Here is a 23,831-nt window from a genome sequence, read left to right on the forward strand (position 1 = left end):
CTGCTTCTGGTTCTAGTGGTTTTACTCCAACATCACCAACCTTTTCCTCATCTGGACATATTCAGTGTCATATTTGTCAACGTTATGGTTACTCAGCTTTTGATTGCTTCGATTACTTCGATTGCCTCAACATGTCATATGAAGGTGGGGTTCCTTCGTCTCATTTTCAAGCTTATGCGTCTACCCCCTCGTCTTGTGCATTTACCATTGCTCCTGCTGCCCCATATGTACAACAATGGCTCTTCGACTCCAGCGTCAATTCCCACATAACCAATGATGTGGGACAACTTCACAATCCTCGTGAGTATCATGGTACTGATCAAATTCGTGGTGTGCATGGTGGTCCAGGTTTGCAAATCTCCAAAATTGGTGATTCATTTCTTTGCACTAAAACTGCTTCCCTTCGTTTGCCTTATACTCTCTTTTGTCCTCAAGCCTCCACTAACGTAATTTCTTTGAACTATTTTACGGATGATAATAATTGTTTCTTTACCTTAAATCCCCGTTTTTATCGTATGCAGGATTCGCGGATGGGGAATACACTTTTACAAGGCCTGAGTAACAATGGACTCTACCCATGCCATTCCTTTCATCCAACTCATGGTGTATTTGCTTTAGTAGGTGAACGTGTAACTGATGCTTTGTGGCATTCTAGGTTAGGTCATCCTTCATTTTCAATTTTACAACATTTAATTTCTACAAATAAATTGCCAATTAAAGGCTCGTTTTCTAGTAAATTTTGTCCCTTAGGTAAAAGTCATAAATTACCATTTTCTTTATCTCTATCCATGTCTTCTTCTCCTTTAGAATTAATTCATTCTGATGTTTGGTCTTCACCCTCTTTGTTGGTTTATGGCTTTAAGTATTATGTGGTATATGTGGACGATTTCTCTCGTTATACTTGGCTTTATCCCCTACGGTTAAAATCTGATGTTTTATCCAACTTTGTTACTTTTAAAAACTTGGTTGAAAATATGTTTAATGTTAAGATTAAGGCTTTTCAAACGGATGGTGGCAGTGAATTTGTTAATCATGGTTTTAAATTTTTTTTAATGAACATGGCATTTTACATCGACTCACATGCCTCTATCATCCTGAACAAAACGGCTTGGCCGAACGTTGTTTGTACCATACTTAGGGCCTTCGTATTTAGATCTCGTATAAATACTCAGGGGACTCAAATGTAATTATGTAATAAATGAAGGGGCAAATATGTAATAAGTGAGAAGCCCTTATTTTATAAAATGACTCCTCACTCTCCTCATTAAGGAGGCCAAGAGAGGTCAAGTTAGAGGGCAAGACTTAGGCCATGGGAAGAGAGAAAATAGGCTAGATAGCACACTGCCTCTAGCCTTCTTGTATATTCACCATTCAGAGTGAAACAATATCAACATCAGTGTGGACGTAGCCCAAACATTGGGGTGAACCACGATACATCTTGTGTTCTTTACTTTCTTGCAGATTCACGGTCGGATTTACGTTGTTCCAAGGCCTCCGGTTTTGTGCATCAACATTTGGCGCCGTCTGTGGGAAACGACACAAAAAGCTATGTCGGTTCTCTCTCAAATTTTCATATCACCATCGTGAAACCTTCACAACCTCACCACTATCCACCGTGAATCTGCAAAACCCAATCGACTAGCTATTGCTTCCGCTATCCCAAGCTCCTAACACCCTTTATTTATTTCAACCTATGGATCTACCATTTCTCAGCAAAATCCAATTGTTGGGTTTTGTTGCGAAGATCAAAGATACCAGGTATTGAGGCCTTCTCTTCCTCATTTCTATCTACATTTCCCACTAAAAAAATATCAATCTCTCCTGCCATAACATCCCCCAAGCTCAACAACATTTATGCTGTCAGAATCCTCAAAAATCCCACCACCCAACTCCTCCTCCTCCAATGGCCACCATCTCCGCCTTCTCGCCTCCCTCCTGGCCCAACCCAAACTAGCTGAATTCAGATTGTTTGAGGATTTCCCAGTTGGATTTAGGCCTTCTTCTTGGCTTCGGGACGAGGAGGAGGTGATTAGGGTGGTTTTGTGGGTGTAAAGTTGGGTTGGGATTTGGTAGAATTACTGGGGAGGATGGAGGAAGAGGCGTATTCTTGGATTCGGAGAACAAAATTTTCTCATTGGTTTGATTCTTCAATATTGGCGGCCCTTTCGTTAGCCCTGCAGAACGTCCGGATTGCTGGATTAAAGTCAAGTCCTGCACTAACAGAGGTGGCAGAAGCGGAAGCAACTCATTTGAAGCAGAAATCAAGTCCTAGTAATTCAAAGATTCAGAGGAATTCTATTCATATGCCGGTTAGGCGAAATCTTCTTACCAATAAGCAGAGATCTTTGTCCTCTGTGCCTCAGATCCACATCTCCGATGTGTTTAAGGAAGCCAAGTCTGATACGAAGAGGTTTTCGACACCACATCTTAAGAGAAAGGGGTTGGGAAGGTTGTTCAGTAAGGATTTGCAGAGTAAGTCATCGAATTCGATGAATACGAACCCCCTCAGGCACTTGGCTTCTATGAAAGTCAATGACAAGACGAAGAGCCGGAAGAAGTCGCCTTGGGCCAAGTACTTTGATCATGTTGGCGGGAGAGTCAATGTCGTGGACGCTGCTAATGAATTTTACGTTGATTTGTCGAAGCTGTTTCTTGGGCTTAAATTTGCTCATGAGGCGCATAGCAGGCTTTACCATGGTATCTACAATGACGAAGCTGTTGCTGTTAAGATTATCAGGGTGCAGGAGGATGACGAAGGTGGGGTTTTGGCAGCTCGATTGGAGAAACAGTTCAATAGAGAAGTCACTCTTTGATCAGGTTCAGTTGGAGTTAAGATACAAGTTGCTACTGTTTTTGTTTCTCTCTGCAAGGAGAATGAACTAAGGGTAGAAATCTATTTCGGGATTGAGCCGGTGAGGTTGGTGCCGGAGAGCATGAGCTTGGTGATGGTCAACAATGAAGAGAAGAGAATAAAATCTTAGAGATTGGGATTTGACTGGGTAGGACCTTAGGTGGGTAGGGGACAAACTGCAAAGAAGGTATTAATGATTAATTAGATGCACATGTATGACAACATCGCAGAGACAGAGAGACAGAGAGAGGTGTTGTGGAAAAGAGAAAGTAAAAACAAAAGCAAAAGCAGAAAGAAAAGCAGAAAGTAAAAGCAGAAAGCAAAAGCATAAAGCAAAAGAAGATAAAAAGAAGCAGACATAATTGTGGTGATGATGGCATTCAGAAAAAGGGAATTATGGGCGTGACCTATTGAGCTGAGGGTCGGATTTATTTTTGAATGATGTGATTTATTTTTCTTATCTTTCGAATCCATCTATATAAACCCAATCAGAGGGTAATAAAAAAAAACGGCAAGCCCAAAATAATAGGCTGGAATGTTATGTGGAGGGCCAAGGCCCATATGCTCAAAAGAGCCAGGCCCTATGACTTCAAATTTATTCGGCACCCTGTCGCTATTATCACCAACCAAGTGATCAAAAGTATGTCAAGTACTCCAAATTTATTTGGTACCTTGCCGCTATTATCACCAACCAGGTGATCAAAAGTACGCCCAGTACTCCAAAATTATTCGGCAGCCTGCCGCTATTATCACCAACCAGGTGATCAAAAGTACGCCCAGTACTCCAAAATTATACATGAGCATCACTTATGTCAATCATACATAAACATTCATGAGCATCACTTATGTCAATCATACATAAACATTGATGAACATCATTCATATCAACATTCATGAGCATCACTCATGTCAACATTCATAAGCATCACTCATATAAACATTCATGAGCATTACTCATGTCAACCAGCTTCGAAAGCTTCATTTACAGAGCTCCAGCTTCGAGAGCTCCAGCTTCGAAAGCTTCATTTACGAAGCTCCGACTTCAAAGCTGCATTTACAAAAGCTCCAGCTTTAAAGCTTCACTTTCAAAGCTACACCTACAAAGCTTAAGTGCATGGTATACAAAGACCGTCTCCGAACAACCGCCACTTCGGCCCATACATGGATTAAATTTGAAGTCTCCAGCCAACAACCTCTATTGACTGAAGACTTGAGGGACTACACTATGTACCATATATTGGGCTTCCGCAACTGGGCTTCATGAAAAATACTTGGGGGACTTAGCCAATCACTTACGTATTGAGAAACGAGCCCTTATTCTATAAAAGTGACTCCCTCACTTTCATTAGAGAGCACCCATTATTTATGTATTGAGGAGCCAACCCTTATTTTATAAAATGGACTCCCTCACTTTTATTAGAGAGCACCCATTATTCATGTATTGAGGAGTGAACCCTTATTCTATAAAAGGGATTCGCTCACCATCATAAGAGAGCATCGCCGCCAGCTGAGCAACTGCCTCGCCGCTAGCATCACTCTTAGCCCATCACTTATGTATTGAGGAGCGAGCCTTTATTCTATAAAAGGGACTCCCTCACCTTCAACACCACAAGCCGAGCCAACCAAGGCAACATAAGCCACAAGTCGAGCAGCCTCGCAACATGTGCTACTTTTAGAAGAGCATCATTTCACATTGAGCACCGCCTCATACCGAGTATTCAGTTCTAGATGACATCTGGTTACTTCGGCCCACACGTGGACTAAATTTCAAGTCTCCAGCCAAAAGACTCTCTTGACTGAAGACTTGGGGGACTACTGTTTGTACCATACTTAGGGCCTCCGTATTTAGATCTCGTATAAATACTCGGGGGACTCAAATGTAATTATGTAATAAATGAAGGGGCAAATATGTAATAAGTGAGGAGCCCTTATTCTATAAAATGACTCCTCACTCTCTTTATTAAGAAGGCCAAGAGAGGTCAAGTTAGAAGGCAAGGCTTAGGCCATGGGAAGAGAGAAAATAGGCTAGAGAGCACACTGCCTCTAGCCTTCTTGTATATTCACCATTCAGAGTGAAACAATATCAACATCAATATGGACGTAGCCCAAACATTGGGGTGAACCACGATACATCTTGTGTTCTTTACTTTCATGCAGATTCACAGTCGGATTTACGTTGTTCCAAGACCTCCAGTTTTGTGCATCAACAAACGTAAACATCGACATTTAGTTGAAACTGGCCTTACTCTCTTAGCTCAATTCGCTTACCCACTTCTTATTGGGCCGAATCTTTTCACATTGCTAATTACATAATTAATCGTTTGCACACTTGTCTTTTACAACATAAATAAACCTCCTCAATATAATTTTTTTTAAGGTTTTTGGTTGTGCATGTTTTCCTTATTTGCGTTCGTATAAAAACAATAAATTGCAATTTCGTTCTAAATGTTGTGTTTTCTTAGGTTGTTCTTTGAATCACCATGGTTATAGATGTTTGGATCTTTTTATGGGACATGTCTTTCTTTCTCGCCATGTTGTGTTTGATGAGAACAGCTTTCCATATAAAGAATCCATTGTTACTTCGCCATTGTCGCCCTCCTTGTCTGTGGATCCAGTCATTGACATTAGCCCATCACATCATCTTGTCCTTGCCTTTGCACCCTCTTCATAACCAGATGTCGCAGCCCCACTATCTTTTCTCACAATCTCAACCGTACCTAACCTATAGCCTGCAACTCAGCGTCATTTGCTAGTTTATACATGTAGAAACAAGTATGTGTCTTCAGTCCAGCCCCTTGTCCTTCTTACCCAACCATCATCCTTATCTTCTCCCTCTCCAGATCAGCCACCACTTGCAAATTTACGACCACTTGCACACTTCATCGGTACAAAGGTTCAATCTGCTTCCGAGGTAAGTGCTTCGACTCATTCAATGGTTACTCGGGCCAAAGCTGATTTTCATAAATCTAATTTGAAATATGCTTTTGATACTATTGTTGATCACGACTTTGTTGAGCATACGTGTTTTAGTTAGGCTAATAAAGTTTCAGAATGGCGGACGGCAATGGCTGACGAGTTCAATGTTCTTCAAAGGAATGACACGTAGTATTTGGTGCCGTTTCAACCTCATATGAATATTCTTCCCAACAAATGGGTTTACAAAATCAAGCATCGTTCTGATGGTTCCATAGAGCGTTACAGGGCACAGTTAGTGGCTAATGGGTTCTATCAACAAGAAGGCTTAGACTACGGTGCGACGTTTAGTCCTGTTATTAATCATGCAACTATCTGGTTAATTCTCTCCATTGCTATTCACTTTAATTGGCCACTTCATCAACTTGATGTCCAAAATGCATTTCTACATGGAACGTTGAATGAAGAGGTATATATTCAGTAATTATCAAGCTTTATCGATCCACAACGTCTCTCTCATATTTGCAAATTGCAATGATCCCTCTACAGTCTCAAACAAGCGCCTCGTGCTTGGTTTCAGTGTTTTTCTCAACATTTGGAATACTTGGGCTTCGTATCGTCACATGCTGATTCGTCATTGTTCATATTCTTTGATGGCTCTGTGGCTATTTACCTATTGATTTATGTGGATGACATCCTTAGTACATGAAATAGCTTACCTCACATTACACGTCTAATTCATCAATTGAGTCAGGTGTTTTCAATGAAGGATCTCGGCCCTCTACATTATTTTCTCGATATGGAAGTTCATCACACTAGCACCGATCTTCATCTCACTCAGACAAAGTACATCACTAATCTTCTCAAATGCACCAAAATGTTGGAGTGTAAATCGATTTCCACACCAACCATTAGTGGACGTCGTCTCAGTTTAAGCGAAGGTGAACCCTTATCTGACATCACTGAATTTAGTAGTGTTGTGGGTACCTTGCAATATCTTCTCTTCACTCGACTCGATATTGCGTTCGCTGTTAATCAGGTTTGTCAGTTTATGCATAAACCAACCATGACTCATTGGGTTGCTGTTAAGCAAATCCTCCCTTACCTTAAAGATACCCCCAATCATGGCATCGTATATCGCCCCAGTTTTCTTCATCTCACTGCCTTTGCTGATGCAGGCTATGCTGGTGACCCTGATGATCGACGATGTACTGGTGGTTATTGCATCTTCCTAGGTGACAATCTCATCTCCTGGAGCTCAAAGAAACAACGTGGTGTTTCTCGTTCAAGTACAGAAGCTAAGTATCGCCAACTTGCTTACACCGCTGCTGCTCTTTCTTAATATTGTACTTTGTTTCGTGAACTCCATCTTCCTCTTACTCCTCCACGACTATGGTGTGACAATATTAGTGCCATCTTTATTGCCTCTAATCCAGTTTATCAACAACGTATACGTCATGTGGAAGTTGACTATCACTACATCCGTAAGAAAGTCACTGGCAAGGAGATCATTGTTAGCTATGTCTCTTCCACAGATTAGCTGGCTGATCTCTTTACCAAGGGTTTATTTGTTGTTCGGTTTTCCTTCTTGTTGTCCAAACTTCCCGTACATGGTCACGGTCAGTTTGTGAGGGAGTGATAAACCAAGTCTGATTCCAATTGGTGCAGAACAGTCACATTTCGATATGGACACTAATACTGAAGATTTATCCAAGTCCAAGTCCAAGTTCTACTCCTAGTTCTAGTCTAGTTCTAATTGAATATTATGTTTTATGTATTCCTCTTCTACACAGATTCCTCTTGTACTACTATAAATATTAATGATCAGTTGGCTCACTTTATTGTTGAGTTGAGTATACAAACTATATGCTATTGTCTTTCACGCATTATATGAATTAAAAATATTTATTAAAGGCTCAACTGCACTTTTTATTAAAACAATTTTCAACTGCTTTTAAAATTGTTGTTTGAAAGCCATTGCTTTTAAAATAAGCAGAATATTTTATTTTTACTATACACTTTTTACTGCTTAACTTTAAAGTAAAGTAGCTTTTTAGTGAAAAATAAAAAACCCAAACTAGACGTAAATGTAGTTTTGCAACTGCAACCGATGATTTAGAGGACAAAAACTGCAGTGGCTGTAATTAAAAGTAACAAATTTTACTCTCCAAAAAAACATACCTATTCTTAGTTATTTTGTTTTTGGAATAATATCTATTCTTGTTACCTAAGAAAAAAAGTTAAAAGTTAAAAAATTACCCCAAATTGGGTTAATTAAAAACTCTGCTTTAAGATCCCAGAAACTTGACACCAACCCACCACAATCACACAGTTTCCTAAAAAAGAAACACAAAAACACCTCCCAGCTTCCATGGCTTCCTCCTGCATCAAGGTCATCTCCTCCTCCGCCTTCACCGCCTCCCCTCCGCCGTCTCAAACCAAACCACAACCGTCCATACCCTACCTTCTTTCCTTCCTCCACGCCACCTCCCGCCCCATCTCCTTAAAACTCTCCCGTTCTCGATCCCATAATTCGCATTCCCATTCTTTTCTCATAACCAACGTTCTAAAAAAAGCCGAGTCATCATCCGACACATATCTTTCCAAGTCCTCCCAGCTTCCCAAGCCAACGTCCTCGGATTCAACTCCGACCGTCCTGGTCACCGAAAAACTCGGAGAAGCCGGTCTTGAAGTCCTACGTGGCTTTGGCAACTTGGAGTGCGCGTACAACCTCTCCCCTGAGGAGCTCTGCGCCAAGATCTCGACATGCGACGCTTTGATTGTTCGGAGCGGCACGAAGGTGACCAGGCAGGTGTTTGAGGCCGCCAAAGGGAGGTTGAAGGTGGTGGGAAGAGCTGGTGTGGGAATAGACAATGTGGATCTGCAGGCGGCCACGGAGTTTGGATGTCTGGTCGTTAATGCGCCCACGGCAAACACCGTGGCTGCAGCAGAGCACGGGATAGCTCTGCTCACTGCCATGTCACGAAATGTTGCACAAGCTGATGCTTCCATCAAAGCTGGTAATTAACACATTTAATTTTTGTTGTTATATTACTTTTTTGTTGTTGTCAATTATCTGCAAATTACATGTATTAGGCAAGGACAGATTTTGGTAGGCCAACTATTTGGGTTCATTATTGGATTTGCGAAGTGAAAAGAATCCAAAAGGAGAAAAAGAGCGTCTAAAAATCACTTATCTGTGAATTTTTAGCAAGAAGGAAAATTCTAAATTTGTAGATTTGACTTTCAATTAACATAGATCAACAGTTTTTGTGGTTTGAAGAACCCCGACTTGCTTAGGGATATTTTGTTAGAAGATATTCATAATTTGTCTATGTATTGTCATTTGAGGATAGGTCGTTCGGGACACTCTTTGCCCTTTGATCGGGTTGAAAGCCCCAACAAGGTTTTATCGAGGCACATTGTGCATAGTATCCTCAGTTTGTGCATGTTCTGATTTACTTCAATGAATATCATACATTTCTTAAAAAAAAAAAAAACTTTCGATTAACATAGTATAAATTTTAGTTGTATGCTTTAGTTGTCGATAAATAAATATTTACCATTGGGATCAAAAGATCTAAGCCTTTTTTTCTTTTCAATACAAGTGACTTATTTTCTTCTTCTAACAAACTATATTATTAGCGTTTAGGGGGATGTGAACTTAGCCTTACAATGTGCTAGCAATAATGTAGTTCAAATTTGCCTTTGACGAGAATCGAACCTAATACTTTTCACTTATAAGTGAATAAGAATATCATTAGACCGTAATACTAAGTGGCCAAAATAACCAATATTAAGAGATAGAGATTCAAATTTACGGTCTTAGATATAAAGGCGAAAGCTCTTAATACTTGCAATCCCCTTGCAGGATCAAAAATCTAAGCTAAAAGATAGACTTGGTGGGTTTATTTTCTCACTTGAGGAAAATAATTTGCAAAAAGTAAACATTGTTGGGTTAAAGTTCTACTGATTTGATGTCACATAGCATGCCGGGGTCGGGTTTCCGCTTTGGTACTTTATACAACTCTTTGAATTTTAGTGGGTGTGCATTGAATTTATACGTCATCCGTCGCTTTCTGGGTAGAAATATGATTGTCCTACGCAACAAGTGTTCAAACACGACTCCGTATATCTATATATTTGCATATATATATATATATATATATACAATTTGAATGGATGATGTTCAACCGACACATTCCAGAGGTGGGTGCACGTGCTTCACATGTGAGCATGGCATGCAGGAACAATTTTATTCCAAAGTAGAACAGGAATCAAATTCCGACAGGTATATTTTATCTGCTGATAGCTAGGATTGAAGGGACCCCTTTTGATTATCAAAGACAAAGATGACTGGTTGAGGTTCTGAGGAAATCTAGCACTGTTAATGTACCCTGACAGAATTTGATCGGGTTTCTAATCGAGAAATGATTTCCGCACTCTCGTTTTAATTTCCATGCAGTCTTTAGTTTCTTCTGACTTTGGACTGAATAAATCAAAGGAGAATTACAGGTTGGAAACAGGAGGAGAAATGTAGAAGTAAAAATGTTTGAGTACGATTGTTTCCGGACTAAACATACAGAATGATGAAAAAGCCTTAATTCCACTAAGATGTTGGTTCTGCTAGGTGAATGAGAGGGTTGCAATTACCATAATTTGTCAGATCATTAAATTTCGCTAATTTTGCTCGTTAAATCGATCGCAGAGAATTTTAGTTGACACATATTGTTTTAGTTTTGAGCCTTTCAAGAACATGTTGACACACTTCCTTTGCGCAAGTGTCAGGATGGACTGCATATTTCCCTTGAAGTTCTACTGCTATATCCTGCAGATATTGCTAAATTTGGTGCCGGATTTTTGCAGGCAAATGGCAACGAAACAAGTACGTTGGCGTCTCTTTGGTTGGGAAGACATTGGCAGTAATGGGATTTGGAAAAGTTGGATCCGAAGTTGCTAGACGTGCGAAAGGCTTGGGAATGCACGTTATTTCGCATGATCCTTATGCCCCGGTTGACAGAGCACGCGCTGTTGGTGTGGAATTGGTCTCTTTTGAGCAGGCAATTGGCACTGCAGATTTCATCTCACTGCATATGCCTCTGACTCCTACAACATCAAAGGTGTTGAATGACAAAACATTCGCGCAGATGAAGAAGGGAGTCCGAATCATTAATGTTGCCCGGGGTGGAGTCATTGATGAGGATGCACTAGTGAGAGCTCTTGATAGTGGAATTGTTGCTCAGGTATGATCCTCTAATTTATGTCAAAGCTCACCATGTTGAACATAGAACTGTATAAGCATGTTTTCGAGGCACAAAGCGATTTCCGCACCCCACTTTTCTCCTTCCGCATTATTCTATTGAGGGAGAAACATCATTAGTATTGTTTTCATGTATGCTAAAATGCGGTTATGTTTGTTACATTGTTTCGGAACAGGCTGCACTTGATGTGTTCGCAGAGGAGCCTCCATCCAAAGATAGCAAGCTAGTGCAACACGAGAATGTCACAGTCACACCTCATCTAGGAGCCAGCACAAAGGAAGCGCAGGCACGTTTAATTTCTCCGATACCGATCAAAACTTTATCGAAGGATATATCTTTACATCCTTTAACTCATCGAATTCTGCACGAAATGTTATTTTTCCAGGAAGGTGTTGCCATTGAAATAGCCGAGGCTGTAGTTGGAGCATTGAAAGGTGAACTTTCTGCAACCGCTGTCAACGCTCCAATGGTCCCTCCTGAGGTATGTTTGTTTATTGATAGAAGAGGAATAGCAAGACTCGCATAAGATTAGTTAAGCTCACAAATTTTTCATGTTCTCAGGTTCTGGCTGAGTTGTCTCCTTATGTAGTGCTAGCCGAGAAGCTGGGGAAGTTGGCTGTACAATTAGTAGCAGGAGGGAGTGGGATCACATCTGTGAGGGTGGTTTACAAAACAGCTCGCGACCCCGATGACTTGGATACCAGGCTTCTCAGGGCCATGATCACTAAAGGCATCATCGAACCAATATCTGCCTCGTTTATCAATCTAGTCAACGCAGATTTCGTTGCAAAGGATAAAGGTCTACGCATAACCGAGGAAAGGGTAGCTATAGACTCATCCCCTGAGTTCCCCGTTGCTTCAATCCAGGTACACATTACCAATGTGGAGTCCAAATTCGCAAGTTGTGTTTCCAAAAATGGAAACATAAGCATTGAGGGGAAAGTAAAATATGGAAAGCCCCATCTGACATTGTTGGGATCGTTTGGCGTGGACGTGAGCCTCGAGGGCAATCTCATTCTGTGCCGGCAGGTGGATCAGCCAGGCATGATTGGGCAGGTGGGGAAAATACTTGGGACTGAGAATGTGAATGTGAACTTTATGAGTGTGGGAAGAACTATTCAGAAGAAGGCCATAATGGCGATTGGAGTGGATGAGGAACCGAAGGAGGAGTTGCTAAATAAAATCGGAAAGGTGCCTGATATCGAAGAGTTCGTGTTCCTTAAGCTATAGTGAAAAACTAACGAGAAGGCTTCTGGTGCAGAAAATTACAATCACAGTTGGTTTAAGTTGTGTTCTTCAGCAGTAAACAAAGAGGCCGGCCAGCTCTGCGTGTCCCTGGCTGCGCCGTGAATTTAGTTTACATGGTAATGTATTCCGCGCCAACGTGTATGATATGCCAGAAGCCGGGGTATTCAGAATTGTTGTTTTAGTTAGTTTTGGCAATTCTTTACCCGCATTCTGTCGCTGTTGTTGTTGTTCGATTGTTGTTGTTGTTCGATTATTGTCAGTGCTGGTGTAGTAGCAGAAGTAGTTCTTCTGCTAGTATGTGAACTTATTTGTACGTGTTGTAAAATCGGCGGTATGTGTGTAGTGGAATAAATAAAATAAGACATAATATTTACGAGGTTCTTCTACAGTCAGTGTGACTAGAATACGTCATTGGGGCAGTAGTGGTACTTTCATTTATAATCTGTAATAATAGGAGTACAAATACTGAGGCTCCACATAATCTGTCTCCAGTGCCTCCTATGACATCCCATATCACCCAGGGGAGTGAATCATGTAAGCCTTATATGTATATTGTCATCTCTACCTAGCACGAGGTCTTTTGGGAGCTCACTGGTTTCGGGTTCTATCGAAACTCTGAAGTTAAGCGAGATCGCAGCAAGAGCAATCCCATGATGGGTGATCCATTGGGAAGTTCTCGTGTGAGTTCCCAGAAACAAAACTGTGAGGGCATAATCGGGCTCAAAGCGGATAAATCGTGCTACGGTAGAGTCGAGCCCGGAATGTGGTGGGAGCCCGGGCCAGGATGTGACACCTCCTCCTTCTGAGGTTCTGCCAAGTAATGTATAAAAATTTCCTCCATTATGCCTGAAAACTTTTATTCTAGATTGTTAGATATAGAAACCCATGAAAATTTATGGTTCCATAATCAATAAATAAATAAGGAAACGATGAAATATTCTAGTTCCAAGAATATAAATCGATGAACCTTTTATTCCTCCATTATGCCTGAAAACTTTTATTCCAGCTTGTTAGATATAGAAACCTATGAAAATTTATGGTTCCATAATCAATAAATAAATAAGGAAACGATGAAATATTCTAGTTCCAAGAATATAAATCAATGAACCTTTTAACAAATGAGAATAGTGTTGTGCTAAATATAATAAAGCATATACTTCTGGATCAAATATCAATTCATCTTTATCCTCACGAAGATAAATGATTCTTCTTAGTGTCTAAATATTGATTAATCATTTGAGTATTCAACTCATAATTTTCAATCCATATGGTTCTTTAATATCATAAACATCATGGATTAGATTTGGTAATCTATTAATAAATTTTTATTTCCAAAATGGTTGATTACTATCTTCTCTAAGCATGACTCTAGACATGAAAACATCTTTATACCATCTAAAATCACTTAGAGTTGGGCATCTTAAATTACTAAGTTGATCATGGATTCTGGAAGTGACATTACTAGGTGTCCCTATGAAATGTTCTATAATGGTGAAAAATAATGTGTTAATTGCATCTGGGACTCCTTGTCCTATATGCTCATCAAAAATGGGAATTCCTTCCTCATCCTTTTTAACTGCATTTTTTTATTTCATTTCTTGATTGTTCGGTGAGATATTTTTCCTACTAGGAATGAAGCATTCCTATAAATCTAGTGACCAGAAGATCGACAACTTGGGATTGACTAAGATTATGATTTGTAATATAACTATTAGCAACCATGAAGATATGTTGTAACTTGTTTAAAGTTCTTGTTCTAATAATCCTTTTATATTCCATTCATAGAGTTTGTCAGATAAAACTAAGAATTGGTTTTGAATGTTTCTTTCTTCAAATTGAATGTCTGGAGGTGTAGGTCTTGGATAACAATTCTTGGTAAGTGTGGTTGGATTGACTCTTCTATTTGTGATACGTTTGAGTTCAAGATTTTGAAAGGCTTGTTCTACTTTCCTAATGAAATCTGTTTCAGTTTCATTTTCTATATACATATATAGAAACTTTATAGTTTCCACAAATGCTTTTGAATTGATTTATGCATATCATGCCATGATTAAATAACGTTATAAGAAATGTTGTACTGTTGTGAAATGCTAAAATAATCCTATGGGATGCGCAAGTAAGTTTATTATGTTGATTAGAATTATTGAATCATTATGGCATGCTTATATTTATATAGTCTCTCATCATTGCTGCACCCCGGTGTTAGTGCTCGCCCAGAATCAGGGCCAGTTTTTCACTTGTATGTTCACCTCCGCATCGCACGCTCGCCTTGGATCCAAGTAGGTGCCAGTCTTGTCGTATAGGTTGGATTAGGTAACTCCGACTCGTAGGTAATCGCGAATAGCTCCAGTTTTCACGTGATTATATCACTAGAGCGTATATTATGATTACACCTAGTTCTGTCGTATATGTTGCATTATGCAACTCCAACTCGTGTGCTAGCATAGATTGATGAGCATCAATTTAGTCGTACAAGTCGCATTATGCAACTCCGACTTGTGTGCTAGTATAGATTGATTAAACACCTGATTTTACTTATATTACTGTTGAGATATTGTGATGTGGCATACTTCTAGATTTACTGTTGATTTGCATTTGATTTCATACCTATATGTAGTATGATTTCTAGAAACTATACATGTTTTACGGCGAGGAGTTAGTATGTTCATAAAATAAATGGATTTTATAAACTTTTGTTTTTGCCCACTCACCCTTCTGTTTTTCGAACATCCAGGTCTTAGATAGTTGAATTACTCTGTGGTGTACGAGGATTAGCCGGCGATTCTAACGTATCCCTGTTTAAGTGTAGGAACTTATCATATCGTGTATTAAGTACTTACTAGTTTCGACTGCACACTCTTTTGTCATCTATGCTCTGAATATTTGTATTCTATGGGTTTTATCCACTATTGCGCACTCACTTTATTAGTTTAAATAAGTTCTAGTTTTGGTTTTAATTTATTCACATTTTTTTACAATACTTCCACTTTTGGTTATGTCACATTTGGGTGATGGCCAACATGCCTCGACTCCAGTCGGGGTGTGTCAATGCAAACTGCATGGTAAACATATCCTCAGTCAAGGGTTCCAAATATTGAATGATAAATGGTGAATCCAATCCAACAAAAATTCCCAGTTTGCGTTGAGACCTCATTTTAGTACGTTGTGGCAGTGCAATAGGCACATAGATAACACAACAAAAAATTCGTAAATGTGTAATGTTTGGTTGTGCCCAAACATGAGTTGTACTGAGAAGTATTAATGGTTGGCAACAAGTCTTAACCGAACTAATAATGCATCATGTAAAATGACATGTCCCTATGTAGAAACTGATAATTTCGTTTTCATGAGCAAAGCGCAGGTAATCAATTTCATCCGCTTAATAAATACCTCTGCTAAATCATTTTGAGTATGGAAATAAGGAACATGGTGTTCAACATCAATGCCCAGTGACATGCAATAATCATAAAAAATTTGAGATGGAAACTCTGCAGCAAATATACATGGATTATATCATTATTTACATGAATCAAGGAACTTATGGTCCTTATTTAATTGTTTGTGGACTGAGAGTCTTATGACCTTTATTACAATTAAGTTGTGGCACTGCGACACTTCAACTTATTGTACTCATCAAGGAACTTCATGTCTGATCTTGAGGATAAGGGACTTCATCTTCATGCCCAGTCTTTTTATATGATGATGATCAAAGAAATTCAGGTCCGATCTTTTTACATGATGGAACTTCGGGTCCAATCATTTTATATGATGAGAATCAAGAAACTGCAGGCTCTAATTTGATCAAGGAACTTCGGGTCATGTATATACTTATCATAACAAAAAAGTACAATAAATAAATTAAAGTAATATGCGGTAATTCCAACAATGGTGAATAAATTGTTTTTAAATAAATAAAGCTTGTGACAAAGACTTTAATTCAGCACAATTCACATAAACAAATAAAAAATTAAAGCAAAGGGTGATAATTCCCCCCACTGTAAATAAATTGTTTTTAGGATAAAAGATTGTTTACTACCCTCATGTTTCGTGGTTTTCAACATTTAGTACATCAAGTTTTTTTCGTCTTAGAGTCATACCTAACGTGTTAATTTTGGGACAATCTCATACATCCTTTAGTCAAACTATTAATTCTCCAGTTAATTGATGATGTGGCACCCATGTAGACAATGACTGGGCACCACGTGTCATTAAAGCGTCCACGTGGAAATTAAAATTTCAAAATAAAAAATAAAAAATAAAAAATTTGGGTTTCTTCTTCCTTCCCGACATTCCCTTCCTCCCTTATCCCTCCATTCTCTCCTAAAAACAAGTCTCATATCCCACAATGAGTCCGAAGCTGAGAACCCAAATATGCACCAACCCACCAAACTCTTAGCTCTGATTCAACTCCTCAAGGTGTGGATATATGCACCAACCTACCAAACCCCTACAGAACCCAGATCCCGCAACCGCCGGACTCGTTTGATTCAACTCTCAGCTTCGATCCACCATCGTTGACTGATCTCCTCACCATCGTATCCAGGACCAGCTTTCGAAGCCATTAACCATGGGTGTGCATGTTGGAGCATTTAACCACAAGGTTAGGAAAAAAGCTAGTCGTCAATGACGGAGATGGTGGCTGCGAAGTAGGCAAGCCGAGTGAAGGGAAGGGACTCGGCGGCAAGGGTTTGGAAGGAACTCGGGATTTGGTGGGTTCGTGCAGAGGAGAGAATGGAGGGAGAAGAAGGGAAGGAGCGAGGGACGGACGGATGATTTAGAGGGTTTGGTGGGTTCCTCCCTGATTCTTGTTTTTCTTTTTTTTGTTTTGTTTTTCATTCTCTTCTTCGCACAGCCAGAGATTAATAAAAGCTGAAGTGAGAAGATTCCAAGCTGTTGCTTCTAACCTTTGCGAATTTAGGTACTCCTCCTTGATTATTCGGGCGATTTGGAGAGTGGGTTCAACAATTTGGGGTTACATTTTTCAAATTCTAAAGGTACAAATCTACTAGGTTTTGATCCAAAAGGGTTTTGGTTGGAATCGGTTCAAGAATTTGGTATTTTCAAGTATGGATCTTCTCTTTGTGAACCCAGGTGGAGGAGACCCAAATCCTCCTAATTTTCCAGAAAACTATAAAGTTAGAAGAAAAAAAAATTCAAATAAACTAATATTGGGTTTCTTTTGTGAACCCAAAAAAATTGGGGTCTCTTTCGAGATGAAAGAAAACGGAAATGGAAAAGGAAAATCAAAATGAAAAAGGAAGAAGAAGGGAAGAAAAGAGACAGGAGAGCAGAGAAAAGGCCAAGAACTACAACAGCGCCGTTGTGGCGGTGGGTCCAGGATTTGGACGCAGAGGATAAGATGTCGTCGATGGCGAAGATGGTGGCTGCAAAGTAGGCACGCCGAGTGAGGGGAGGGAACTCCGCGGCGAGGGTTTGAAAGGAACTTGGGATTTGGTGGGTCGTGCAAAGAAGAGAATGGAGGGATAAGGGAGGAAGGGAATGTTGGGGAGGAAGAAGAAGACCAAATTTTATATTTTTTGAATTTTTAATTGGGAACTTTAACGAAAAGCACCCGGTACTGTTCACTTTAACGAAAAACCATATTTTTACACTAAAAAGTCAATTCTGGTACTATTCACTTTACCCTTTATTTTGTCCTTATCATTAAAACTCAAAGTTTTCAAGCCCTTTTCATTAGTTTTCCTTTTTTAATTTCCATGTGGACGCTTTAATGACATGTGGCGCCTAATCATTGTCCACATAGGCACCACGTCATCAATTAACGGGAGAATTAACAGTTTGACTAACGGATGTATGAGATTGTTCCAAAATTAACACTTTAGGTATGCTCTGAGACGAAAAAAACTTGATGTACTAAATGTTGAAAACCACGAAACATGAGGGTAGTAAACAGTCTTTTACCCTTGTTTTTAAGTAAATGGAACTTGTGAAAGGGCTTTAAATCAACATCATTCGCATAAATAAAGCAAAAAACAGAAAAGGGTGATGATTAAGTCTCCATCTTTTTTTTTTCTTTTTTCTTTTTCTTTGTATGCCACTTCCTTTTGTTTTCATCCCTTTTACTTTATTTTATTTTTATAACTCTTAAGTCTTTTTAGTTACCCAAGAAGTTATAGTAACAATAAGTCTCAATTTGTGTTCCTCATCCAGTGAGTTTCGAAAGAGTTGAAACGGTTCCCATAAGTTTTGGAGTCAAGAGTAATGCCTGCAACTTATAAGAATATCAAACTGTTCGATTTAGCTCAAATTTTAGTATGATATAGATAAGAGGATACCGAACAACTTACGTGAAGAAACAATTTCGATCTAAGCTACTAAAAAAAGAGTTTCAGTACTCATAAGATGTCTATCCAGTTGTCCACGGAATTGGAAAATGGGTTGGTATTTCAGACATCTGCGACGATCACACCGTTATAATTTTCTGAAATTTTGATATGTTATAGGAACTGGGTGGACGAACAACTTTCAAGAAGAAAGTATTTCAATCCGATGTTAACAAGTTGAGTTCAGAGCAAATGGTGATATACAGTCATACAACAAGAAATATAGTTGCTTCAAGAAAATCAATAGTACAGAGATTTGAAGATGAAATGAAAAGATTTTCTTATCTGTGAGATTCCAGCTTACAGAGGTAAGAGGTAGGTAGTGCTTCACCGGATTTGTGGCGTTGTGCTTTCCACTGACACGAGAGCTTCTCGGGCTGATAACGTGTTGTAAAATTAGCGATATATGTGCAGTGGAATAACTGAAATAAGACACAATATTTACGAGGTTCCTCTACAGTCAGTGTGGCTGGAGTACGTTTTTAGGGCAGCAGTGGTGCTTTCTTATAATTTGAAATAATAGGAGTACAAAGATAACTCTCTCTATTCTCCCATTTCTTCCTCCTCTCTTTCCATTCCTCCATAATTTCCTCTCTTTCTTTCCTCTTCCTTCTATATGTTGGTTTACTTTCTTCATTTGCTCCTTTGTTTTATAGGCAAAGCTTGAATGTTATACAAAGTTTAATGGGATGAGTTCTAAAGTGGTAGTGAGATGAGTTGTAAAGTGGTAGTGGGATGAGTGGCCATCCACATTGAATGACTTTTACAACAGTATGGTAATTCCATTGAAAATTTTCAATTTTCTTTTGGTAAATGCAGACAGTAATGCAAGAGGTTTAATAATTAGCACAAGTTTCAATAATTAGCATATAATTATGATTAATTAAGTTCACCAGTAAATTTGTTTTAAGCTTGGTATTTATTGGGTAATGTCTTGGGGGGCAAGCAAGCTATATGCTGAATTAAGTTGGGCTTCCAAGCTCTGGTAGAGGCAAAATCTTGAGGAATTGGTGCTACTACAATATAATTACCTTGCCAAATTGTGAATAACAAGATCAATTGTGTGCAACATGACGACCAGTCCTAAGATACGGTTATTAACACAGTGATTGGTCTTGCATTGAAGATTTACCTTCAAAATATTTTACCATGAGCAACTTGATAAACTTTTAGTGGTTGTAAGCTTGATCAAACAATAAGAGTATTCTTTTGTTTTAGTTCTGACTTTTATTTCTCGTTTACTAATCTGTAATTAGAATAGAAAGATTTAGATTGAATTATATTATTGATTAATCCCTAATCTCATAACATTTAATCCTTCAACTCCAAAATGACATTTTTTGGTACTTAACACAAGATCCATATATAAGTAATTAGAGGATCCAACCTTATAATGCGAAGATTAATCTTTTTTTTGGGTCAAATAATGCAAAGATCTATTTATCGTAATTGAATTGTAATTCTCTTTTCGAGATGATGAGAAGTTTTTTTAGTGTGATACATATCGTACTATATCTAAAATTTATGAGGAATTAATTAAGTTGTTTATTTATTTTAGCCACGTGTCAACACACGATTCAACGATTAGGTAAGTGAAGCTGAGGCTCCGCATCCTAAACAGTTTCAGTTTCCCGCAAATCCCAAATCGGCAAATTCCCAATCGCTCGCGGCAACATCCCATCCAAACTCTCGTCTTTTACCTCCGAAAAATCTCAACTTTCTCCCTCCCTCCCCCTCCCCCCCCCCTCTCTCTCTCTCTCTCTCTCTCGGGTTTTTGGGTACAATTCGACATGGCCGGCGCTGGGATCCATCCATACCACCAGCAATGGCCTCCCGCAGCCGCCGCTCCTCATCCGCCGCCCCCGGCTGTCGGCTCCATCGCTCCTCCTCCTCACCACCTCGTCGACAACCCAAACCGAGCCGTTACCGAAGAGGTCCGCACCATATTCATCACTGGTCTTCCAGAGGATGTGAAGGAGAGAGAGATACAGAACCTCCTGAGATGGCTGCCGGGATACGAGGCCTCGCAGGTCAACAACAAAGGCGAGAAACCTATGAGTTTCGCTCTCTTTTCCACTGCTCAGCAAGCCATTGCTGCCAAAGACGCCCTTCAGGTTAGCTTTGAATCATTTCTTACGGTTTAATTTTGATTTTTAATTTTTATGTGGAAATTTTGAGTTTTTGTTGAAATTTGGGGTTTAGGGTATGATTTTCGATTCGGAATCGAAGGCGGTGCTGCACACGGAGATGGCGAAGAAGAATCTTTTTGTTAAAAGAGGTGAGGATGGTGATCAAATTTGTTTTTGTTTTGAATTTGAATCGAGAGTTTTAGTGTTTTTGGAATGTTCGTAGAGTATTACCTACATTGTGGAGTAATCAGTGTCTTTGGTTTAAAGTTTCAATTTCGTTAGCGGGATACCACACTATGTTTGTCATACCACACTATGTTGGTTTGACTTGTAATATCAATGTTTTTTGGTTAGCTAGAGAGTTTGATTGAATATTTTGTGAGTCACTAATATGAGTTGGAAACTGTAGGAATTGTAGCTGATACAAGTGCTTACGATCAAAGTAAACGATTGCGAACTGGTGGTGACTACTCACAGGGTGGTTATAGTAGTCCATCTCCTTTTCATCCTGCTCCTCCACCTGTTTGGGGGCCACATGGGTAATCAAACATTGCTCATCTAATTTCAAAATAAAATTTAGTTGTTTCTGCTGTTCGGTAGAGCATATGTTTCCCTTTCCATATATATCACATTTTCTCATGTGAGTGTTACTTGTGTGGCCCAGGTATATGGCTCCACCACCCCCTACGTATGATCCATATGGTGGTTATCCTGTTCCTCCAGTACCAATGCACCCTCCTCCTCCTGTACCAGCACCAGCACCAAGTAGTTATGTACCTGTTCTGGTAATCCACTGTGCTTCCTGTGCGTAAAATGTTGGGTAAAAAGTTTGCATTTGCTAATTGATGAGTTCGCATGAACCTTTGGACTGATTCACAAATTTCCTTTTTTCCTTGGATTGGGATGTGTGTGTGTGTGGGGTGGGGAGTTGAGATACTGATATTTATCAAGAGATGTAGCTTGTCTAGCTATTACTTCGTCAAACAACCCCCGTGCCCCTTCTTCTCTTGTTTAGATAAATGAATGCATCATATATTGAAGAAAAATACCATAAGTGCAGCTGTAACATGATACTAAACTAAATAAGCAGATTACCGTGGTTATTCATTTTTACTTATTCTACTCATAGTTCAAAGAATTTTTTTTCTTCCGTGGATGTAGCTTTTTTGTTTGTGTTCCCCACTATCTTTCTTCCTGTATGTTGTACTTTTGTTGTTTCGTAGTGCCCAAATTCTTTGTAAATGTTGGTTGTTCATGATGCAGGAAGCCTATAATTTGTTCTTTTTTTACAATGGTTCTTGTTTCCTGCAGAACACTAAAGATAACCCACCATGCAATACCTTATTTATTGGAAATCTGGGAGAGAGCATTAATGAGGAAGAATTGAGGGGCCTTTTCAGCTCGTATGAATGTCTCATCCCTTATCTTAGGATGTGTTTCATCTCTATGTTTCATAAGAACGATGTCATGCTAAACATGAATTTTTGGTAATGCAGACAACCTGGATTTAAGCAAATGAAGGTCCTAAGACAAGAAAGGCATACTGTTTGTTTCATTGAGTTTGAAGTAAGTAATATTTATTTCGTAGTTATGCGCTGCTTATTGACGTTTTCATGTTGGGATGCCCTTTTCTCTATTTTCTAAATGGATTTTCTGTATAATCCATGCAGGATGTGAACAGTGCCACCAATGTACACCAGGCTTTGCAGGGTGCTGTTATCCCCAGTTCTGGTTCTGTAGGCATGAGAATACAATATCCTTTTGGAATTTTTCTGTATGGCTGATATTTAGTTTGTTGTTTATGCAACTTAATATTATTGAACCATAAATAAGCATAGGTCAAAATTTGTGCTAAATAACTTTAAAATATATATTCTGAATTTTTAATCCACCTCACCACAGTTATATATGTCGCTCGTGACTTGTTTATGTTTCTTTTGTGATTGGCAATATATGTTTTTCCTTGACTATAAATACATATTCGAAGAACCCATTTGGGAGAAGGAAGGATGGAAACCACCCTGGTGCTGTCCCTACTGCCAATGGAGCTCCGCCGACTATGACATACCAGTAGCTTGAAGGGGATGTACTCTGTTCCTTATGCTACAGAAACACAACCACATGATAGGATGCATCTTGCAGCTGTTGCATGCATCCATTTCATAGTCACGTCATCAGCATTAGCATCTCTCCTCTTGTGAATGAATGCACATAGTGGCATCATGAACATACCATTTGGCTATGTTATAACGTGTTTGTGACATGCATTTTCAGCAGTATGTGTTAATGCCTGGATATTAGGGGCTCAAATATTGTTATCATCTTATACTGTATTTGTGACATGCATATTTCAGCAGTATATCTGTTAATGCAATATTAGGGACAGTAATATGGTTATCATCTGTGGGGTGGTGCATGGGTCTGCAGATTTGTTGGATTGGAGTGTTTTTTGCTTTATATTAAATTGTTGCACATTGAAATTAGGAAGGCGTCCATATAGACATCTTGCCACTTTTACATCTTTTTTGTTTACATGGTTTTGAGATTCAATTATCTTAACCAATCATCTGAAGGTGTTCCTCAGTTCTATTTCGTGGCATAACTTTCATTCGGATGTGGATACTTAGGAAAACATACCACTAATTGTCATGTTTTCCCTTCCATCACCTTTGTCATTTCCATCCCCATGACATTCTAATAACTTAGACTAATCATAGGTCATCGTTTAAGCGAGGAGAGTTAGACATGCAGTTTTACCATTCAAGATGTTCGAAGCATGGCTTTTCAGTAAGACGTTGGGTATTATATATGCTGTGTGGTTTATATACAGGATTTTCCAATACAAAATGAGAATGCACTATACATTTGAGGAGGTCTGGTGTCTGCAGCTGCTCGTTTGTTTCAGGTAATGTTTACTTCACTAGGCAAAGGTTACTGTCGGTCAGAACTTAATGAGGTTTTTTACATCGAGCATGAAGTTTTCTTGTGCCTCGGGTTAAAGCTGTCTTGAGATCAGTAGGTATCTTGACATTTATCAATGAGGGGAAACACATTTTGCACATTACAAGTTTGAAGCAAATATGAT

The 23,831-nt window shown here is 39.2% G+C and overlaps 3 protein-coding genes across 3 annotated transcripts; all 3 read left to right on the plus strand.

Moving 5' to 3' along the window:
- The first annotated feature begins 2,087 nt into the window (after positions 1-2,087).
- LOC126611807 (uncharacterized) lies at positions 2,088-2,813 on the plus strand. Its single transcript, XM_050280160.1, has one exon. The coding sequence runs from the start codon at positions 2,088-2,090 to the stop codon at positions 2,811-2,813; it is 726 nt and encodes a 241-aa protein (XP_050136117.1).
- A 5,242-nt stretch (positions 2,814-8,055) lies between these two features.
- LOC126610994 (D-3-phosphoglycerate dehydrogenase 2, chloroplastic-like) lies at positions 8,056-12,646 on the plus strand. Its single transcript, XM_050279183.1, has 5 exons — positions 8,056-8,784; positions 10,631-11,007; positions 11,201-11,315; positions 11,415-11,506; positions 11,587-12,646. The coding sequence occupies exons 1-5, from the start codon at positions 8,136-8,138 to the stop codon at positions 12,253-12,255; spliced, it is 1,902 nt and encodes a 633-aa protein (XP_050135140.1). The 5' UTR covers positions 8,056-8,135; the 3' UTR covers positions 12,256-12,646.
- Positions 12,647-20,242: 7,596 nt separating this feature from the next.
- On the plus strand, positions 20,243-23,146 carry LOC126611672 (uncharacterized). The gene is made up of 8 exons (XM_050280048.1): positions 20,243-20,731; positions 20,820-20,895; positions 21,156-21,285; positions 21,411-21,531; positions 22,058-22,149; positions 22,243-22,312; positions 22,417-22,499; positions 22,724-23,146. The coding sequence occupies exons 1-8, from the start codon at positions 20,408-20,410 to the stop codon at positions 22,818-22,820; spliced, it is 993 nt and encodes a 330-aa protein (XP_050136005.1). The 5' UTR covers positions 20,243-20,407; the 3' UTR covers positions 22,821-23,146.
- Positions 23,147-23,831: the final 685 nt, after the last annotated feature.

The sequence above is a fragment of the Malus sylvestris genome, chromosome 17 (genome assembly GCF_916048215.2).
Source record: "Malus sylvestris chromosome 17, drMalSylv7.2, whole genome shotgun sequence".
Classification (NCBI taxonomy): Eukaryota; Viridiplantae; Streptophyta; class Magnoliopsida; order Rosales; family Rosaceae; genus Malus; species Malus sylvestris.

Bases quoted from the DNA above. Each gene is read 5' to 3' on its own strand.
- LOC126611807 (XM_050280160.1), top strand. From the start codon at position 2,088: ATGGAGGAAGAGGCGTATTCTTGGATTCGGAGAACAAAATTTTCTCAT.
- LOC126610994 (XM_050279183.1), top strand. From the start codon at position 8,136: ATGGCTTCCTCCTGCATCAAGGTCATCTCCTCCTCCGCCTTCACCGCC. The intron at 8,785-10,630 runs GTAATTAACACA...GGATTTTTGCAG, and splicing joins TGATGCTTCCATCAAAGCTG to GCAAATGGCAACGAAACAAG. The intron at 11,316-11,414 runs GTTTAATTTCTC...TTTTCCAGGAAG, and splicing joins CACAAAGGAAGCGCAGGCAC to GTGTTGCCATTGAAATAGCC.
- LOC126611672 (XM_050280048.1), top strand. From the start codon at position 20,408: ATGGCCGGCGCTGGGATCCATCCATACCACCAGCAATGGCCTCCCGCA. The intron at 20,732-20,819 runs GTTAGCTTTGAA...TTTGGGGTTTAG, and splicing joins CTGCCAAAGACGCCCTTCAG to GGTATGATTTTCGATTCGGA. The intron at 22,150-22,242 runs GTATGAATGTCT...TTGGTAATGCAG, and splicing joins TTGAGGGGCCTTTTCAGCTC to ACAACCTGGATTTAAGCAAA.